This window comes from Trichosurus vulpecula, chromosome 8, assembly GCF_011100635.1.
Source record: "Trichosurus vulpecula isolate mTriVul1 chromosome 8, mTriVul1.pri, whole genome shotgun sequence".
Taxonomy (NCBI): Eukaryota; Metazoa; Chordata; class Mammalia; order Diprotodontia; family Phalangeridae; genus Trichosurus; species Trichosurus vulpecula.
In genome coordinates, this window is record NC_050580.1 from 100034101 (window position 1) to 100054547 (window position 20447).

The 20447-nt window shown below is 41.0% G+C and overlaps 1 protein-coding gene across 2 annotated transcripts in view; it reads left to right on the forward strand.

Annotated features, from left to right (window-relative positions):
* AFAP1L2 (actin filament associated protein 1 like 2) overlaps positions 1-17670 on the forward strand; it is a 147400-nt gene extending 129730 nt beyond the window's left edge. For both annotated transcript variants that reach the window (XM_036736132.1, XM_036736133.1), the window contains 11 exons: positions 1590-1674; positions 2122-2226; positions 6570-6781; positions 10261-10406; positions 11219-11333; positions 12525-12779; positions 12877-13069; positions 13449-13613; positions 14277-14470; positions 14561-14680; positions 16152-17670. In XM_036736132.1, coding sequence (XP_036592027.1) covers positions 1590-1674; positions 2122-2226; positions 6570-6781; positions 10261-10406; positions 11219-11333; positions 12525-12779; positions 12877-13069; positions 13449-13613; positions 14277-14470; positions 14561-14680; positions 16152-16178 — 1617 coding nt within the window. In that variant the 3' untranslated portion in view covers positions 16179-17670. The remainder of the gene's footprint in view (positions 1-1589; positions 1675-2121; positions 2227-6569; positions 6782-10260; positions 10407-11218; positions 11334-12524; positions 12780-12876; positions 13070-13448; positions 13614-14276; positions 14471-14560; positions 14681-16151) is intronic.
* The last annotated feature ends 2777 nt before the right edge of the window (positions 17671-20447 follow it).

Genomic DNA, 20447 nt, shown 5'->3' on the forward strand with positions numbered 1-20447 from the left:
TGAAAATTGAATAGTGTCCCTAAGTGTTTATTGAGAAATAAAGGTTCTTATGTGCTTTGAGACAGTTTAAAAGGCAGGAACCCAGGGCAGCCTCGTTTGATCTCCTAACTGTAAAGAGTGGGTCCAGTCAACCATGTAACTTTGGCATCCCACTTAGCTCCTGTGGTGAGAGCAAATGGAGTGAGTCTAGAGTTGAAGACTCACTCTCTGTGATCCTGGCTTTTCTCATCTTTATCTGAGATGGAAGGAAGAGGTATAGCGAGGATTTAGAGGCTAGAAGTTGCCATTGTTCCTTTTGACAGAACATTGTTATACTTCTATGATATTTTTTACCTTGGTATCTAGTAAAAACTGATGATGCCCCCCACCTTTCTTATGAATTGGAATAACATTTCAAAACTTTCCTTATTAGTTATTAATTATCATTTTTCCTTATCATTGGAGGGACTTCTACTACAGTCCTACTCATGTGCCTCATTGGGGTGTGGAGTTAATTCTAGGTTCTTAAAGGTTATGCCAGAAGGATCTACATTCTGGTTAAACCCACCAAGTTGGGAAGGATAAAAGAGTGGGTCTGCGGATGAACATTATGTCTCTTGCCTGAGGACCAGCCTAATTAAGTTTGTAGAGACCCATTACCAGAAGGTTGGTCCCCAAGTAGTTATTTTTTTAAAGCTACAACAAAGACTATGATGAAGAGAGGTTGTGATCTGGGTCTGGTGGAAGGAGTGCACACAGTGAAAAAGTATGGTGCCACAAAGCACAAGGACATCGCTGAAGGGGGAAAAACAGGCATACATTGAATCATCACTACAAATAGAGAATCCATGCCAAAACCAAGCCTAGAAAAAGGATCTCTCCTTTGCCACCAAGAAGAGTTACTTTGGATATAGGATCATTGCAATTGTTTCCACCGAAGGTTGATTTTTAAATTTTTTTTATTTTATTTTTGTTAAATGTTGGTTTCTTTTCCAGATGCTTTTGGAATAGCCCAGTTCTCAAGCTGGATCGGTGGAACGATCCCTAACCAGATTTTTTTCTTAAATTAGTGCAAGAGAAGCTTAAACCTTAATATTTGGAGGCTGGCTTGTGAAGCCACTAGATATGATTATATCTGCACTTCTTTGTGTAAATACCTATTCACTTTCTTGTTATTGATGGCTGCTGGCTTCTTAGCATCCACTGGGATATTAGCTAATATGTAATTTCTTAAGACAATCTAGCTGCTCCACTCTCCTGCTGCAAGTGTGGATAAAATCACTTTGAATGCTATTTTTTTTCCTAGTGTCAATTAGTCCCTTTGTACACTTGGGAACTAAGAAGAAAAATGGGTTTGGCAACTTGAGGGGTCCAAAGGCAGTAGAACAATGGGACAATCTCATGGAAACTTCAAAAGACACAGTAGAAAGCTTTCAGCGTCCAGGTCATTGAACTTTAGAGTTGGAGAAGATATTAGAATTTATATCAGCTCCATGGGTAGGATTATCATTAGTTCACAGTTGGGAAAATGATTTTTCATAAGATAATTATCCAGTATTAACTAATATCACCACATGGTCATGCTTGTCTTTTCTCTTTATCATTGATAGCCAGATATAGCTGAGAAGTACCTGTCAGCCCCAGAATGTGGGAATAATGTGGATGGTCATCCTGAGAGCACAGAGACCAAAGATGGTAACAGAATTCCTGCCCCATGGGATGGTGAGGGAAATGGCATTTGAGGGTGAGAGGCAGATGGGATCAAGTGGAAGTCATTTACCAACCCACTGCAAGGAGATGGGACAGACAGAGTTGGGAGTGAGGATCAGCATAGCATAAAGTTTGTTAACCTATTAAGTTCATATTTGTTTGTTTTTGAAATTACATGGATAACTTTTCCTCTATCCCAGCTATCTTTTAAAATCCTAAGCATTCTCTGCCAATAGCCAATGTATTCCTAAAAGATTCCCATGTCCTGTCATTGTCAGTAGGCAGACATCTGTGTGAACTGACCTGGCCTGTAGATTTTTGTGGGATGAGGAAGAGCAAGAAAGGCATTGCTGAGATCTTCGGTGGGCTTTGGGTGTGGGCTTGTTTATGTGATGTGTGTGATGCCAATTCTTTCCTCCCCATTCTTGTTAGTTAAGAAGAAAGGCACAGCAGGCCTCAAACTGAGCAACTTGATGAACCTGGGGAGGAAGAAATCCACTTCACTGGAGAATGCTGAGAGGTCTCTGGAGACATCCAGTAAGAATCATAGACTCTTAAAGCTGGAAAAGACCTCAAGAGGTCATCGGGTCAGGCCCCCTGCCAATAGGCAGGTGAACAATTAAGCCATCTAAGACAGAGTACTATTTATCCCTAATTTAAAACATACCTAGGGATAGAGATTATCCATCCCCCCATGGTGGTCTCTTCCAGTTTTCCTTCACCATCTTCATAAACTATTTTTTACCTCTAACCAGAGGGCAGATATGGCTTAATGGATAGTGAGCTAGGATTGATGTCAGGAGGCCCTGAGTTCAAGTGCTACCTCTAATGCATACTGGCCATGCAACCTCAAGCAAGTCACTTCACCTCACAGTGTGTGAGACAACTCTGAGGCTGGAAGGTGCTGACCTGCAGTGATTGTAGGTATTCACTCACCAGGGCATTGAAATGTTGCTCACAGATCCAGCCCTTTTTCCTGTGTTTAAACAAACTGTCTCTTGCTGCAGTTTTATCACATAACTTTCTGTTCAATTCTCTGTAGAGTTGGAGAACTGGCCATCCACCTCAACTTTAATACATCCAATACTTCAATAATTTCATTCAGCAAATAGTTCTTAAGCACAGAAGGCACTGTAAAAGGTGCTTAAGAAGCAGCATTGGAGAGAAAGGCATTTTCCCCATGGAAGAGCACAGGAGTTGGAGCTAACCTGAGTTGAAATCCCATGTCAGAGCTGTCTGCCTTCTGTAGAAGATTCACCTGGAACTTAGAGGGAGGCATGGTCTAGGGCAAGGAAAGGGAATTTGGAGTCAGAGAACCTGCTGTTGAATCTTGTCCTTAGTAGATCCTGTCTCTGTAACCTTGGGCAAGTCACATAATGACCTTTCTGAGTCCTAGGTTCCTCAGCTATAAAAGGAAAAGGTTGAGCTAGATGACCTTCTAAAGGGTCTTGCAGCTCAGAATTTTTTACTTACTTCATTTCTCTAAGACTTGGTTCCCTTACCTGTAAAGTGAAAGTAATAGTATTTATTCTCCTTTCCTCCCAAGGTAGCTGTGAGGAAAGTAAATCTTTTTTTAAAATATTTAATTTATTTATTATCAGCTTTCAACATTTATTTCCATTAGTTTTAAATTTTCTTCCCTTCCCTCCCCAAGAGGGCATGCAATCCGATATGGGCTCTACACATACATTCCTATTAAACACATAAAAGAATTATAATGAATGGGAGAAACCATGAGAAAGAAAACAAAACAAAAGACAAAACAGTCTGCTTCACTCTGCGTTCTGACTCCATCGTTCTTTCTCTGCATGTGGATGGCATTTTCCATCGTGATTCCTTGGGCGAAGTTTTAGGTTCTGGCATTGCTGAGAAGGGCTCAGTCTATCAAAGTCACTCATCACACACTGTAGCTGTAACTTTCCAGGTTTGAGGAAAGTAAATCTTAAAGCATCATATAAATGTGCACTTTTTTTATGAAGACTACAAAGAAATAAAAGTGCCAGTCTGGCAAGGCCGGAAGACACATTTACCAAAAGCTACAATTAAAGGGCAGCAGTTGACAGATGCCATTTGAGTGGTGCAGACAATAAACATTATAGGAATTCAGGAGAGGAAGAGGTTGTTTTTGCCTAGGGTCCTGAGGGAAGACTTTATGGAAGTGAATATGGGCATTTGAGGATGGGAAGTTGCGAGCCAAAGACTTGTAATGAGGGAGGAAAGATAAGGGCATCCTTAGGGGAAGGGAAGTGGATAAGTTTAGTTGTAATGAAATTTTTGTGTAATTTGAGGTAACATCCTAACATTCTAACATAAACAGGATTCTACCTTAAAGCTTCCTAATCTAATCCCCCTTCTGCAGTTGAAGAAACAGGCTCAAAGAGGAAAGGCCCTTGTCTGGGATTACGTGGATAGCAGTGGAAGCAAGACTATAATCTGGTTTTTCTGATTCCCAGACCATTGTGCCATAGCTACACCTCTTCACTTTTTTAGATATGGAAACCGATACCCAGAGAGGTGTTGGAAAAAGCACTAAATTTGTAGTCAAAGGAGTTTAAATTCCAGCTCTGCTACTGAAAACCTGTCTTACTTTGGGCAAGACATTTTCTTTCCTGCAGGCCTCAATTTCCTCAGCTCTAAAATGGGTGACATTGGATTGAGTTGGTTTTCGAAGTCTTCCCCAGCTCCAAGTCCTATGATCCTATGAAATTAGCGATTTAGTGAAGACTGAACCAGGTATACAGAATTCTCGGACAAGTATTCTTTCTAGGAGGTTGTAATAGTTGAAGGTAATTATCATCAGTCCTGGGCTCTTTCTTGGCCCAAACATTTCACCTTTCCTCGTAAGATATAGTTTCTTTCCCTTTAATCTTTTTACTTCCCAGTACCTGTCATTGATTTGTTCATTGTCTTTTGGTCATGGTGGTCTGGGTGTTGTTCCAAGTATTGAAACGACTTTTCCCAGAGTTCATGGATGTTGAAAATTGAGGCTACGCTGGGATGAGAACCTGACTTGGCCTTTGGATACCATGTGTTTTTCCAGCAAGGGTGATTCGTGCCCCCTTGGTGCCAGTTTAGTTGTGTGGATATTGCATCATCTCAGGGTACAGCCTCCAGAGGGCATGGTTTTGCTGCTACATGAGAATAGTGCCAATGAGTCATTGTTTCTGGGTGTTGTAGCAGTGTTATTTCTGGAAGTACGCTCAGCAATGAAATGTCTTTCCATTCCCGGAGGAGATAGAAAGGCCTAGGGAGAACAAAGTAGCTACCCTTCCCAGGGCTTGGCTGATCCTTAGAATAGACTGGCATAAGTTAATAGTAATAATGTCTTGCATTTATGCAGTGAGCGCTTTAAGGTTTGCAAAGCACTCCTCTTCCATCCCCCACTAATTTCCCTCTGCTTCCAATCCAGTTTCTAGTTAGGACTAGCATCATGACCTCATCTAGCTTCCACTTTGGGCAGGAAGCATGGAGATATGCAATGGTCATGTTTTATCTTGGCCCAGGAAGGGAATGGGATGCATTGAACAGAATTGCTAGACTTATGACCCTGGCTCTAGTCAAGGTATGGTATATGCAAAATGACAAGACTAGAGAATACCGGGGATATGGAAAGATGAGACAGCCATTGCCTCAAGAAGCTCATTATGGTTTGGTTGAGGATGCAATACTAAGACATAGAGAAGACAAAATAGCATATCTGATTAAGTGCTAAGTGGGTGAGTTGGAGGTGTCAGTGCTAATTGAGAGCTGGAGCAATCAGAAGACTTCATCAAGGAGGTGGCAATTGAGTTGAGATTTGGAGGACAGGTAGGCTCTGGATAGATGATGAAGAAGAGGGTAGTCCTGAAAGAAGCAACATTATAAGCACAAGGCACGTGGGGCCAGAATCATCACAGTGTGTTTGTGGGACATTGAAGCAACTTGCCTGATAAGAAAAGCACATCTGTGTGTGGACGTGGTGAGAGAGAGTGGGACACACTTAACTTCTTGTGCTGGCAGCCAAGAGGTTAAGAGGCTTCATGCAGACTGTTATTAAAAGAAATTGATAGCCTCACCAAAACCATGGGAAGGGGGATTTAGAGCAGGAAACAGGGGCCATCTCTCAATTAGGCAGAGGATTTCCCACCAACCTACTGCTTATATAAGTGAAGAATAGCTTTGGGATAAGAATCACCTCAGTTTAAATCTGTTTTCAGAGGGGCAGCATTTACATCTGAGCCTCACCAACCCTGCCCGAGTTATTTCCTTATGGCTCAGTCAATTTATGTTTTGTGTAGTTATTCAATATTGTCTACTCTTGGGCACAATACACTTCCTGCTCACAGATCATAGATTTAAAACAAAAGAGACCTTAGAAATCATTTATCCAGTATGACACCATCATTTCAGAGATAAGAAAACTCAAGGACCAGAAGATCCTGTATCCAGATGCAGAAGTCCAAATTCCAGCTTTGCTGCTTGCTATCTATGTGACTTGGGCAAGTCACTTAATCTCTCTGGGCCTCTGGGTTCTTCCTCTATAAAATAGAAATTATCTCTTAAGATCCTTTCCAGCTCTAAATTTTATGATCTGATGTGACCTGAAAAATACTAACTGTGGATTCACCCTTGAACCCACATTCTAGGATTCCATATTCAGTACTCTTCAGCCATGCTGTGCTGTATGCCTATAAAAGTAATACATAAATGTAATCACATTCTCATTCCTTCAAAATCCAAACCCACAGACACACACACACACACACACACAGACTACTATAGTATTGTATGTAAGGAGGCTCCTTAGATACAGGTCCGGTGAAGTGAGATTCTGTATTCCCAGGACTACGGTGTGGATGTGAGTGACTCTGCCCCTATTACAGACAGTCCTTTCCTGGCAGGTTACCTGAATGTCCTGGTCAACAGCCAGTGGAAATCCCGATGGTGCTGCGTGAAAGATAGCCACCTGCACATCTACCAGGACAGGAACCGCACTAAATCAGCACAGCAGCCACTCAGCCTGGTGGGATGTGAAGTTATCCCAAATCCCAGCCCTGATCACCTCTACTCCTTTCGGATTCTCAACAGTGGGGAGGAGATAGCCATGCTTGAGGTAATCTGTATGTGCTCGATGATAACAACAGCTCACAGTTGTATACAGCACTTTTCACATGCATGATTTCATTTGTTCTTTTACAAGAGCCTTCTAAGGTAGGTGATACAGATAGGATTATTCCCATTTTATAACTGAGGAAACTGAGTCTGTGAGAAGCCATGTGAGTGCCCAGACTCTCAGAGCTAGTGAGCGGAGGAATCGAGGCTCCTTTTTTCTGGCTTTTTCCAAAACATGATACCATCCCTGCTTGGCAGGGGCTCAGAGCTGGCTTGCGTTTAGAGGCAGCAGGAGTTAACTGGAAATCCAGAACAGCACTGTAAGTTTGCAAAGGGCAATTAAATATAGCCTGGCATTATTTTTACTTAACATTTGTCTGAGATTGTTTTTTTTAATTTTTTTTTTTAAATTTTCATCCCTCCCTTTCTGACCTCAGGGCAGTTATGGTAAAGTAGGAGGACAATGAGAATGACTTCCTGCATTTATGGTGGAAAAGTTATTTATAGCTCCCAGAGCTGCTAAAAAGGCTTCTAAAGATTCTAAAAGGAGCTTTATTTAGTTTATGCAGCACCAGATGGAGGCTTCTGTGCCTGTAAAATAAAAAATGATGTGACTGGAGCTGATCTGAGAGATCACTGGGCTTGAGAAGCACACATGCAACTTGCTGGATAAAAAGCTCATCTTTCCATCACTGCCACTGGGTAGGGTATACAAAAGTGCAAAATGGGACCACAATCTAATGCTACTATTAGGCTAAGATTAAAAAGGAACATACTGGCGCTGCTTTATACTCATCGTGGGTATAAGTGTGTGTTTATGTGTCTATTTGTCCATCTATCCCTCATTAACATCTCACCCTGCTGCCTTATGATCCCAGGGGGAAGGGAGTAAGCATTTAAATAGCACCTATTGTGTGCCAGAGCACTTTTTACAACTATTATCTCATTTGGTCCTTACAACTTTGCGAGGTAGTTGGTATTATTATCTTCATTTTACAGTTTGAGGAAACTAACTACCTTGCCAAGGATCACACAGCCAGGAAGCATCTGAGGCTGGATTTGAATTCAGCTCTTCCTGACTTCAGGCCCAGAACTCTTAACTGGCATGTCACCAGCTAGCTCCACAAGGGTGACCCTGAAATCCCAAAGGCCGTGTCAGTAGTGGAGTGCCAGCTTTGGCAGGTCCCACCTGGGGTGATCTGTGAGTCTATTGTCAGCACAGGGCAGGTACTGTTTCTTTTTTGTCTGTAGGCATTTCATAAATGCTTGTTGTTGGATTGCTTACCCAAAGTGAGAAAAGCACATCACTAGATGAGATTGTTAGAAGGTTGGACACTAAGAGTGAATATTTTTGCTTCAGCAATTTGTGAAGATTCATCCAAGATGTGAGGAGGCTTTTCCTTCAAGGCTCCATTCAATTGCTCCTTTCTGTAAGAAGCCTTTCCCAACCCCCACCAGCTGCTAGTACTCCACTTTCCATAACTATGTTGCATTTATTTGGTATATATACTTATATATTGTGCACGTGTTGTGTCCCTTCTTAGGATGTAAGCTCCTTGAAGGCAGGACTATTTTTCTTCTTTTCTGTATGCTTAATAGCATAATGTCTGACACATAGTAGCATTTCTTTGTTGATCGATTATATGTAGAGGGATCCAGATGAAATGAGTCCTTAAAATCTGTGTGTATAGACACACACACACACCCCTCCCTAGCAAAGCTTTGTCTCAACTAATGTCGTCTTGCAATAATTTTATCACCAAATCCTGCTGTTTTACATATAGAGCAATTATATCTTTGTTTTTCTCGTCTGTCATATTTTTTTGGCCTAATGTCATCTTGTCTGGGACTCAATAATTGCTGTTAGGTGGGTGTATCTGTATGTACCTGTATAATTTATGTGCTTTTAGTCCCAAATCCACCTAACCCTAAAGATGTTTTTGTTCAAATTATGCTCTAGTACTGCCCTCCAGTGGGAGGAGAGATGCCATACAATTGCTTCAGGATCCTTTACATATGAAAATGCCATATTGGATGCATTCTGCATATCTTTTGTTGCATACTTCAACCATTTCTTTTAGTTTAAGATAACATATGATTTCCCTTAATGGCACAAGCTCAAACGGAATCTTGATTTCTTAATTTTCTGACTACCCCTCCTCTGGTGTGGCATTAGAGCTCTCATTTACTTGTTCTGTTTTAATAACATGAATTTAGAAAGAAAGCCAGGAAATTTACACCGTAAGTGGGGGGCAGGGGTACTCTTATACTTGTCCTTTTTAAAAAAACCTATATTGTCAGGGTTTGCTAATCTCCCATGCTTACGTGGTAACTGTTCTGCCTCTTTCCCTAAAAAGAATCATAATAGTTTCTGAAAGGATTTTCACTGTATATAGCAAAGTACTAGTTTGGGAATCAGAAGACCGAAATTCGAGTCATAGATCCTGTACATACTAACTGTGTAAGGTCCATGAAACATTTCTTTGCCTTGTTTTTTTTTTTGAGGGGGTAAGGCAGGGCAATTGGGGTTAAGTGACTTGCCCAAGGTCACACAGCTAGTAAGTGTGCCAGGTGTCTGAGGCCGGATATGAACTCAGGTCCTCCTGACTTCTGGGCCGGTGCTCTAGTCACTGAGCCACCTAGCTACCCGTGCCTTGATTTCCTAATCTGTAAAATGTGGATCATTTTATTCCTGTCAATTGAAACGAACCTATTTGAAATACTTTATTAACCTTAAGGTGCCGTATAAAGAAATGTCACTTATAGCCTACCCTCATATGGTTGTTTTAAGTCGAATCTTTTGTAAACCTTCAGATGCTACATAGACAAGGGATTGTTATTAATACACTAAAGAAGAATGTAACATACATTTTAACAGTATGTGGATGTGAGTATGTGGTTACGATGTATTGTCACGCAGAATAGTCATGAGCAAAATCAGGGATTTAGATTTCTGTTTACATGTGGATTGTCAATAGTAAATATCTGCTTTAAGTCAGACATTCTACTTTTATTGCAGAAGGGCTATCTGTACATTAAAAGGTATTGAAATTTCAAACCTATTGCACTACCTGAGGCCTAGGCTCAGATTTATCTGTGGTTGGGGTCTTCAACTAATAATTATATGCACTTACCATTACAACACAGCATTCAGCACCTTCTGAGTATAAAACACTATGCTTGGGAGAACTCACCTTGTCCCTGCCATCATGGAGTTTCCAATCATGTAAAACCTAAAAACCATGAATTTTCAAGCAATTCTTTCCAGGCTCTGGAGCTACATAACAAATGAAATGGGTGATGTTGTCATATGTTCCTTTATGTTGTGTCACATACAAATTTATGAAGAGAGGAAACCTAAAGGCAAAGTTTCCCAATCCATTTTCTGGTGAATGAATGCCTTACTTTGGCTGTGAAAAGGCCTTTTGGAATGTATGCAATGCTGCCTTGATTGGCCCGATCTGTTTTCTCCCTTCTCAGGCCAAATCATCCGAGGAAATGGGCCACTGGCTGGGCCTCCTTTTGTCTGAGTCCGGGTCCAAGACAGACCCAGAAGAATTCACCTATGACTATGTGGATGCAGATCGAGTTTCCTGCATTGTGAGTGCAGCAAAGACCTCTTTCTTGTAAGTTCTGGGGAAAAGTTTCCTTCTTCCTGTCTCAGGTAGGATTGTGTATGCAGGAGAGGGAACACTAGAATGAGTTCCAGTTCTGTCTTTCAATTGTCATGGAACTTGGAGCAGGGCCATAAACAAGTTACTTTTGAAGCAGGTAACGTTACTTCTCATTGAAAATGATTTAGTATGGCCTAGTGCATGCAAAAAGCTAATTTCAGAGTCCAAAAGGCTTGGATTCACATCCCACCTCCAACCCACGCTGGCTGTGTGACTGGACAAATCACCTGATTTCTCAGTCCCCCAGGCAACTCTTTAACACTACAAGTTGCAGAGATAGTACCTTCCAACATTGGTATTAAAAGTCCCTCACTGGGACTTCTCTACCCATGTACAAAATAAGAGGCCTGGGCTATGAGATCCCAGTTTCCAATAAAGAGGATTACGTATAGTTCCTCATAACTGCTATCAATTCAGAAAGAGGAAGGCATGCTGAGTAAGCTCTCATTAGATTATACCTATCCTAGGGGCAGCTAGGTTGTGCACTGAATAGAGCACCAGTCCTGGAATCCAGAGGACCACAGTTCAAATCCAACCTCAGACACTTGATGCACTTACTAGCTGTGTGACCTTGGGCAAGTCACTTAATCCCAATTGCCTTCCCTTCCCCCATCCAAAAAAAGAGAAGAGAAAAGAAAAGATTATACCTATCCTCATTGAAGAGAATCGGAATATTTCTAACGTTCATGTTCCCATAATCCTTTTAAGCAAAGAGATGGCTGTCTGCTGCCTTCTACACTACTGTCTCATGCTTTGTCTTCCAGTTTGATGCAGAGAAAGTATTCAGAGCCTAACGCCTATATCGATAACCTGCCCAAAGGTCACCAGCATGAGGAGCCTTATGATGAAGTCATTCTGGATGCAAATGAGCCCACATTAGTAAGTTTTTGCTCTTGTCCGGTGTACAAAAAGAAGTGATCCTAATAGTATGCAAATACTGTAAGGGATCCAGATTTTCTAGCACCATTCACGTTCTGAGCACTGTCATATGCCATGCAGAATAGGTCAAGAAGTTGAAGCAAGCTCTCAGCATATAGATCAATCATGGAGCTTATCTACAACAAACTCCTACCTACCCTTTGCCTTACACCCTGTCTCTCTAATTACCTCATGACTGTGGCAGGAGCTCCTCAGAGCGCAAGCCCTGTACTCTGGGGTAGGGACTAGTAATTGCTTCCTACTCTATATATACAAATGATGGTGGAGAGACATGCTCAAAATGTTATACTGACAAGGATATGTGAATATCAGCTTTTATTGCACCACTTTGTATGTCCTGTAAAGGTGAGTGACTCACATTCACAAACTAGGGATTTGGGAAATATTTCTACAGAATACTTTGGCTATAGGGCTATGTAATCTTAGGCACCCTTAGCGGTCAGTCTGAAAAGGATGAATAGAATAACTGAGAAGTATTGCCAGAGATTTCCTGTATGGCGAGAGGATAGTATGTAGGGCCACTTATGACAGCGGGAATAGAGATGTCTGGATAGTAAAGGATCTTTTGTAGGTTGCCAGTGTGTATTCAAACTGGTTAGCCAACTGTTTAGTTCTGGGTGTGAAATGTGTTTGGGGCACAGGCAGTAATAACATTTAAACACCCAGTTTCTTCACTGGATCTTAGAAAGCAGTTAGTTGTTTCATTCTGACAGTTTTCCTCTTGAAAAATCAGTAGCTTTGCCCTTTCAGGACCCAAGCCTGAAAGTGACCTGGGATCTTAGAGGACTGGCCTAAAGGAGGATCCCAGGTCTTCTGAATTCAGAAATGGAGGTAGAGATCTCCATCCTCACTAAAGCTAGGAGGTAGAGATGTTTTCCTGTGGTTTTGAAAACACCAGGATTGCAGTACAGCAGAGATTTCTGATCGCATTATAAAGAAGATACATTGATCATTCTCCTGCAGTCTTAAAGTCTCTGAGCAAGGATAATCCCTGGTGGCTGTATTTCTGTCCCCACTGGCAGTGTGGGTTGGCAGGATCAGGTAGTTCAGAATACTTGATTCAATTAGGAGCTTATTAGATACATAATGAAACTTTTCAGGTGTCTGCTTTATTGTCTCTTTCCTTCACAGGCGGAACAAATGCAAGAAGCTGCCCCTCTGAAAGCAAACACACTTGAAGAATTAGATCGAGTGTACTTGGACCTCACACCCCTTATGTCCCTCCCACCTGGCCCCAATCATGTCAAAACCCAGCCTTCCCCTCCTTCCTCTCCACTTTTAGAAAAAGCCATCTTTAAGACAGAATTAGAAGAAACGGCTGAAACCTCTTCAGGAGACAGGGAAACAGAATGCTGCAGAAAGTCTCTGGAAATAGCACAAGAGCAGGTACTGGCCAACTCCACATGCAAATAGACCACTCTGTTTCTCCTCTTTTCCTGTTCCTCCCCATTGTCTCAGTTACCATTACTTTCTCTAAACATAGAAACAACCAGAGAGGCCTGAATCAGAAGAGCTGTCACCGAGAGGTGCTGGGGTCAAAATTCAGACCCAACAACAGAAAATCTCTTTCCCGCAAAGTGTCCCTGACTCTGCATTCACCACAGCAACAGGAACTCAGCTGCAGCCAGTGGCTACCCCTAAAGAAAAAACTGAAAAGGCCAAGGGGATCATTGCAGGTGGGTTTCCTAGCTATGTACCACATACCTTCCAGCTCTGTGTTTTCTCAGTGACCTCTCAGTCACCAAATCCAGCAGCCTTTCTTCATCTTGCTCTGCAGTACTTCACATAGTTGTGACCATCCCCGCCTTCCTGGAGTCTCTTCTCTCTTGGTTGGTCTATTTAACACCTCACTATTTTGATGTACCTCCTACCCAAGCTTTCTGATTTTTCCTTCTCACTTTTCTTGAAAGGCTCCACTTCCTTCCCCTGTCCCCAGATACTCACTAAAATTCTGTCCCATCTGTGGGGGTGGTTTCTAACTTTGTTTCTTTAGCTACAGCTTCTCAAGGGAGGTTGAAATTTGCTGGTGATACTGTGTCCTCCCTTCTATTACAGCACCTGTAGAAATTAAACTTGGCAAGAATAGGACTGAGGCCGAAGTGAAGCGGTACACAGAGGAAAAGAGGAGGCTGGAGAAGGAGAAGGACGAAATCCGGAGTCACCTTGCACAGCTTCGGAGAGAGAGGCGGGAACTAAAAGACACTGTGGTGAAATGTACAGGTATGGCACTTGGGTATAGAAACTTGGGATAGTATGTACGTGTCATGGAGTATCAGCCAAAGTCATGTCTTTTAGCCCTCTGTCTTCTTTCTAAAGGTAAAGAACCGAGCTATCTTGAGGTGAACCAGATTTAGTGGACTTGGCAGAAAGTCCAAGCAAAGACTTTCTGCCAAGTCCACTGAATCTGGTTCCTGCATCAGAGACAGAAGACAGACCCTTGAGGGACGTATCTGTAACCCCTTTGCAAAACACCCCTAATCCACTCTCTTCCCATATTGTCCTTGACCTGGGAATCCTCTACAAGAAGTGAGTTTCTTTGGGTTAGAAAGTAAAAAAATTTGAGAGAACAGAAGGGACCTTAGCAGCTATTAAGTTCAACCCAAACACAAAAAGAACTACCACTTGTAACATGCCCAACAAGTAGCTCTCCAACCTTCGCTTCAAGTTCTTTTGTTCAACCTTGCCTTCAGTTCTTTTTTAAAAATACAATTTTTGGATGCGTTTTGATTTTACATTAGTCTTTTTAGGTAGAATACTCCTTCCCCCCCCCCCCAAAAAAAAATCCCATACAGCATTTCTTACATTCCTTGTACAGGTACAAGTATAGTTTTTCTGATGGAAACATAACCCCAAGTTCATTCTCTTTGTCCTTCCCCTTTGCAGATAAGTGTGCCCTGGCCTGTCTGGAGCAGCGGTTAAAGGAGCTGGAGGAAGAGTGCAGGGAAAAGGAAAACAGACGTGTGGACCTGGAACTGAGCATCATGGAGGTGAAAGAAAGCCTGAGGAAGGCAGAGGCAGGGCCTGTGACCCTAGGCACAGCAGTGGACACCACCCACTTGGAGAACACGACTCCCAAAGTACGTACCCTATAGGCTGTTGCTGCTGTGAGCCAGCAAAGAGTTGACTAGCATCATCTCACCCAGATGGCTTTCATTTTGTAATTTCAGGCCAAAGTAGCCACAGCTCCTGCTGCAGACTCTTCTCCAGTCAACTCTGCTACAGCTTTAAAAAACAGACCCCTCTCTGTCATGGTAACAGGCAAGGGGACAGTCTTACGGAAAGCTATGGTAAGCAGGATTTGGGGCTGTCAGTGTCTAGCAGAAGTGGGTGTAAGCCATTGTTCATGATGCTTCTCTGGCATTTGCTTTTCTTTCTCAAATCCTGTGCCTTCACCCAAAAGGAGGACAGCTGATGGTGACTGGCCTTGCAGAGCAGCAGGAGGGAAACCTATTTTCTGGGTCCAGCCCATTGGTCTAAGTCCACAGGTATTCTGTGCTCCTGCTGGTTAGGGAGAGCCAAACCTGAAAGACTCTTCCCCTCCCCTTTATTTACTATACTCATTGGCTCGAGTGCCAGGCATGTTACATTACATGGTGGGGCTTAAATTAATAAGCCAAAAGGAACATAAATTTCTATAACCAGCAGCTTGGAGAGCTGTAAACTGCAGGGAAGAAATCTGAAAACTCCTGCTGAGCTCATTGGTTAAACAGATCACAGGAACCAAACCCTCATCCTGCCTCTTTCAAGATTTAAATTTTCACTGCCAACTTGCTTTTCTCCTGGAGTAATATTATTTGGTTTTTCCTGCAGGCTAGAAATGGATAGACAGGAAATTTAATGTATCACTCTCTGCTTTTCAATGAAATATAGCTTGCCTAGGACTGCCCAGTGCTTCTTTGGGATAAAGTAAACTAGAACAAAATCTATCCCTTATTTATGTGCCACAATCGTGCAGGGTGGTTTTGGAGAATGCACCCCAAAGCACCTGTCAGAAAAATGTAATCTCTTTAAATTGGTCAGATTTATCTCGGTTCTGGAGATTTGGTAAAGTAACAAGCCCAGGAAACAAGTTTCTAACACCATATCCTTCTCTGTTGTACTAATGGTGATTCTGGTATGTGAGAATGTAGTTCTGATGCCAGCATGCTGGGTTAAGGCAACCTACTTCAAACTTAGACCGCACCTAGAACCAGGGATACAGAAGCTTTAATGAAATGTCCAAATATTTTTGATGCATAAAATTCCATTTCTTTGATCTCATCTGTGTCTTTATACTCATACCAACAGTACAGATTGCGACCCGGTTGCTGCTTTCTCTTTGTGGGCCCTTTGTACGTGCCTTCCCATAAATCTTCCCTCTAATACGACGGGAGGTTCCTTTAGATCTCTTGACATGATGTGAACATCAGTGGCACAGGCTGTCTGCTGGGTATCCCTTTTCTCTCTACTCAATCTGCCCACATCCTTTTAAGTTCATACATTTTTTTGGATAGTCTCTTTGACAGTGTTTCTCCTGCAATAGACCACTCACACACTCATCTCTTCCATTGCTCTTCTGGGCAATCCACAAATTTAAATAGTTTGAGACTTTGGTGTTCCACACGTCTCAATTCTTCCTGGCAGAATTATGGTGTTAAAAAGATGCAGCTTTGTTTCAGGGAAAAGTTAAAGATGATTGAAAGCTCCATTTCAATCTGTGAAACAAAAATTCTACTACCAAAAAAACTTTATTTTGTGGGGTTTGTTTGTGTGTTCCAGGAATGGGAGAAGAAAGGAGCAAGTTAGAAAACTATCTTCCAATAAAAACTGACATGATTGATATGGACCTTGAATGACAATCCTCCCAAGTTAAGGTCTGACATAAAAGCAGAGAACACTGGGCTTGAAGTCTGTTCAGAAGGAAAAGAAAAGATTGAGACAACTGGGAACAGAGGTCTTTGGCTAAGGACACCTGTGCCTCCCCAAGGTAGTGGGGGGAGAGGAAGCAGGGACTCTTATGTCCCTTTTCATCATCAAGAAAGTAACACAAAAGGAAAGGACACTTTCATGGTATTCCTAACCCATTGTTTTAAATAGGAATACTATTGTTCTTAGGGATGGTTTGTGTATTTCTACATACAAGTTATCAATTGCATTATTGAAATTTAGTTCATAGTTCCGTAACAAGAGATTTTGTTTTTGTTTTTTCGGGGGGATGGGGAGGAAATGTGTAAAAAATCCAGGTACCTGAATGGTCCTCCCACTTGGAATTTTGGCTTGAGTAAGCAAGATGACTTAAAATCATCATCATCATCTCTATTCAATACTGGGCAAAAATTAGAGTTAAATTTGGCCTGCTTTGAGGGAGCTGGGCTCCAGGGTTAGTTACTCAAACCCAAAGCAGTTATGCGATAGATAGTTCAACCTCTCAGTTTCGGGCTTTTTGGTTTGTGATTCCATGCATGTAGAAATAACCTAGATTGCTTTAGAAAAAAACCCATTTTTGAAAGGGTGCTGCCCTTTCAGAGGGGAGAAAAAGACTGTGGCTCTACTTCAGATAAGTTATTAGTAAAAGGCCCTCATTCACTGGTAGAAAGGACAAAAGAATGTTTAACATGAGAACATGATTCTACTGGGCACTAATACATTTTATAAGTAACAGTGAGATCCTTACCTTAAAGCCTGTATACAAAAGCCATTTTTGAGAGGGTGTCATTTCACATGCATATTTTGGTCATGAAAAGTGTCTCCATAGATCCAAAGGTGTTCTTTTTAGTCATGTCTTAAAAGACAGTGCCTCAGAACTAGTTGAAAGATATTTCATTAACTAGGTTCAATGGACAGACAAAAATTTCTTTTTCTCTTTAAAAGGTTGGTTCTAATCTGTGGATTAACTGTCTCAAACGAAGGGGATATAAATATCTCTTTTCCTCCCTTGGTAGGCAGTGCCCAGTGCCTCCAAGAAAAATACTGTGGAATTTGTTGAATGGGGATAGGAGCTTATTTTTACCCACCCCACCTAAAAAAACAAACAAATCCCAACTAACAGATGATGACATTCCACTCGGTGGCCCTGTCTTTTTTCTTTGATAGAAAAATAAACATATGGTGTATATTTGTTGTTGCTTAAAAGGTTTTCAGACATTTCATCTTCACTTCAACCTTCCTTCCCCCCACCCTGAACCAAACATCTTTGTAATTCTCATTGTCTTTCTAATCACAGGGCATTTATTTCTTTTGTCATAAACTTGTTCTTGATGTTTTAGATATTTTTTAAAAAATAAAAGTATTAAGTATATTTTGGTTTTTTCTCATGTTTTATGGGGTAATCTGATAGCAGGGATTCATGCCCAAAATCAATTTTATATTCTATTCAGCAAATGAGTCCTTCAAATGAAACAAATTACTATTAAGCTGAGCTATGTGCACATCCTAGTAGATTCCAGCTTATGAAAAAATTATCTAATTTTTTTTATGATTATTCAACAAGAGTATCTGCTATCATAGTTTTTTGGGCGAGTACCCTTTCTCCCTTCAAAAAACAAAACTTGCTAACCATAATCTCCTCCTAATTATATTCTCAATAAACTGAAACTTAGGAACTGATTGGTCAGGGTAAGTTCCATCACATTGAAGGTCCTTGTAGAAATAGAATGACATCAGTTGTTTCACATATGTGATCATTTTGCATGTTTCTTTTAGCTTTTCACTGATTATTTGGCATTTTTTTAAAAATTTATGATTTTTATCTCTGTGAACAGCTTTCTCCTCCATTGAAGAACATGATTCCTCCATGGCCAAAACTGATTATTTTATGAGGGGCTGTGGTCAAAGCCATCTTGTAGAGAAAATCATGTTACTTGAAATTTAGGAAAAGGTTTATCATTTCTTTTGGCAAACGTGTTTAAAAGCAGTACCTCTTAAAACATCACAGAAACTCGGCCCACAGTCTGCCACTGATAACTGGCATATTATTCTCTCTTCGTGGGCCAAGCAGTCTCTCCAATCAGTCTTCTGTTGACGCTGAGATTTTCTGTAGTGAGGCTATTGTTATCTGTCAAATACAATCTCTAGGATCAAAGATTCAGAGTAATAAGTAAGTGAAGGTACTCTTATTGTCTAGTCCACGTCTTCTTAATCTATTAGAGTTAAGTCTTGATGGGCCCATGGATCTTCCAAGGGTAGAGTGCATGGAGTCCATGAACTTAGAGAGAAGAGAATTTCTTCTACCCTTTTTACAAACTGCTTAACTAAATTCTAGCATTTCCTTCGATTATTTAAAAACATTATTCTGAGGAGTCCATAAACTTCACTAGAATACCAGAGGGGTCCACAAAACAAACAAAACTTAAGAAAAAGGTTAAGAATGCCTAATCTAGTCTAACCTGCTAAATTTACAGATAAAGAAACTGAGGCCCAAAGAGGGTGAATGACATGCCTAGTATTATACAGAGATAAGGTAGCAGAGCCAGGATTTGACCCAACACCCCTGACTCCAAAGCCAGTGTTTTTTCCACTGTAGTGCAGTAACTGACAGTCATGAAGGAAAACCAAAATACACATTTAACACGTTTTCAACACCACACACACACCACATTCATAGAAGGTGACATGCTGTATCGAATCTGTTTCTCTTTTAAAACTCCAACACCAAGTTACATACTGAAGACCTTCAGCCTGCTTAACTAGGGCAATAAGACACAATCAAGTCCTCAAACAGATAAAAGCATTTAAAGAAAAAGATCTCTGGAAAGTTACATGGATCCAGAAACAATTCCCAAACAAAATCACTAATGTTTTTAGTATATGTGGTAGCGGCTTTGCCATAGCTGGGTTTTTTTAGATTCATTGTTGCTTTTAAAGTAGATTTATATTTTAAAACCTTAAGTACATTCTTTAAATGGAATCTGAATTTGAGGTATTGCTGTGCAGAGGTCTCCACTAAGAAAGCAGATTGGACGGAATCCGAATAAGAGCATGGGCCCAGCCAAGCTCGCTAGAAAACTGAACATTTTTCAAACGGACCACTTTTTGTTTGACTAAGGCTTGTTAAAGAACCAGCCAACTAGGCTTTCTCCTTAATATTTTATTTTGAAACCTGATTGATCTCTTTTAAAAATCAAAATGGTAATGTTCACAAACTTTTTTTAAAAAAAAATTTAAGGCCTTCTCTGCTCCTCCCCCATTCTAAAATAATAAAAATGACAACTAAAAGGGGAAGAGAAGGAAAATCGTCAAGAAGTCTAAATAGTAATAACATTAATCAGGCCTATAGTAAACTAACAAGTACAATCTATATGAGGGAACATAGCCTAACTGCATAGATTTCCAGCTGACTGAAGCCCAACGGTGTTCCATTCTCCCTCTGCTCTGGACCTGCTACTTTATCCTCCCCAAGTTTCTCCCCCATATTAAAAAACAAAACAGATGTCAAGTAGTGAATCTCCATTATGGTGGCTTTAGAGTTTCCATTTGGCAAGTCTCGCTTGGCACCATGAAATCCATACTGAAGAATACTGTAAGTACAGCTACACATTACAGATTATTTACCTTACATCCACATACCTTGAGTCAGTTTTCCAAACTTAGAGTGATATATAATGCTGATGTGAAAAATTCCCAAAATTTAAGGTCCTCAAACTGAGGTATTGCAGTTATTCCATGTGAGAAATACACAACTAACCATGCTGGACAGCTCCCTGTGCAGTCAGTATTCCAATAAGCATTCCTGACTTCCACACCAAATGAAGTCAACAGGTTGGCTCATCAATGCTGCTGCCCCTTGAAAAGGAAAGGTCCCTTTAGGTATATCCATGGAGAAAAGATTAAATGTGCTTGGGGAAATTGACATTTAGATGAAAATAAATATTGATTTATATTTTGACATGTTGATTGCTTTTAAAAACATAATCAATAATTAATGAATTCATCTGCTCCTAGCAATGTTGCTAAGTAGCAATCTCTCTGAGTTGGGGCCCACTCTCACCATGCAACATGGTGGGGTTTGGGCAGTTATACACACTATCGGCAGAAAGTGGATGGTCACATAGAATTGCCAGAAGGTACAATGCTGAT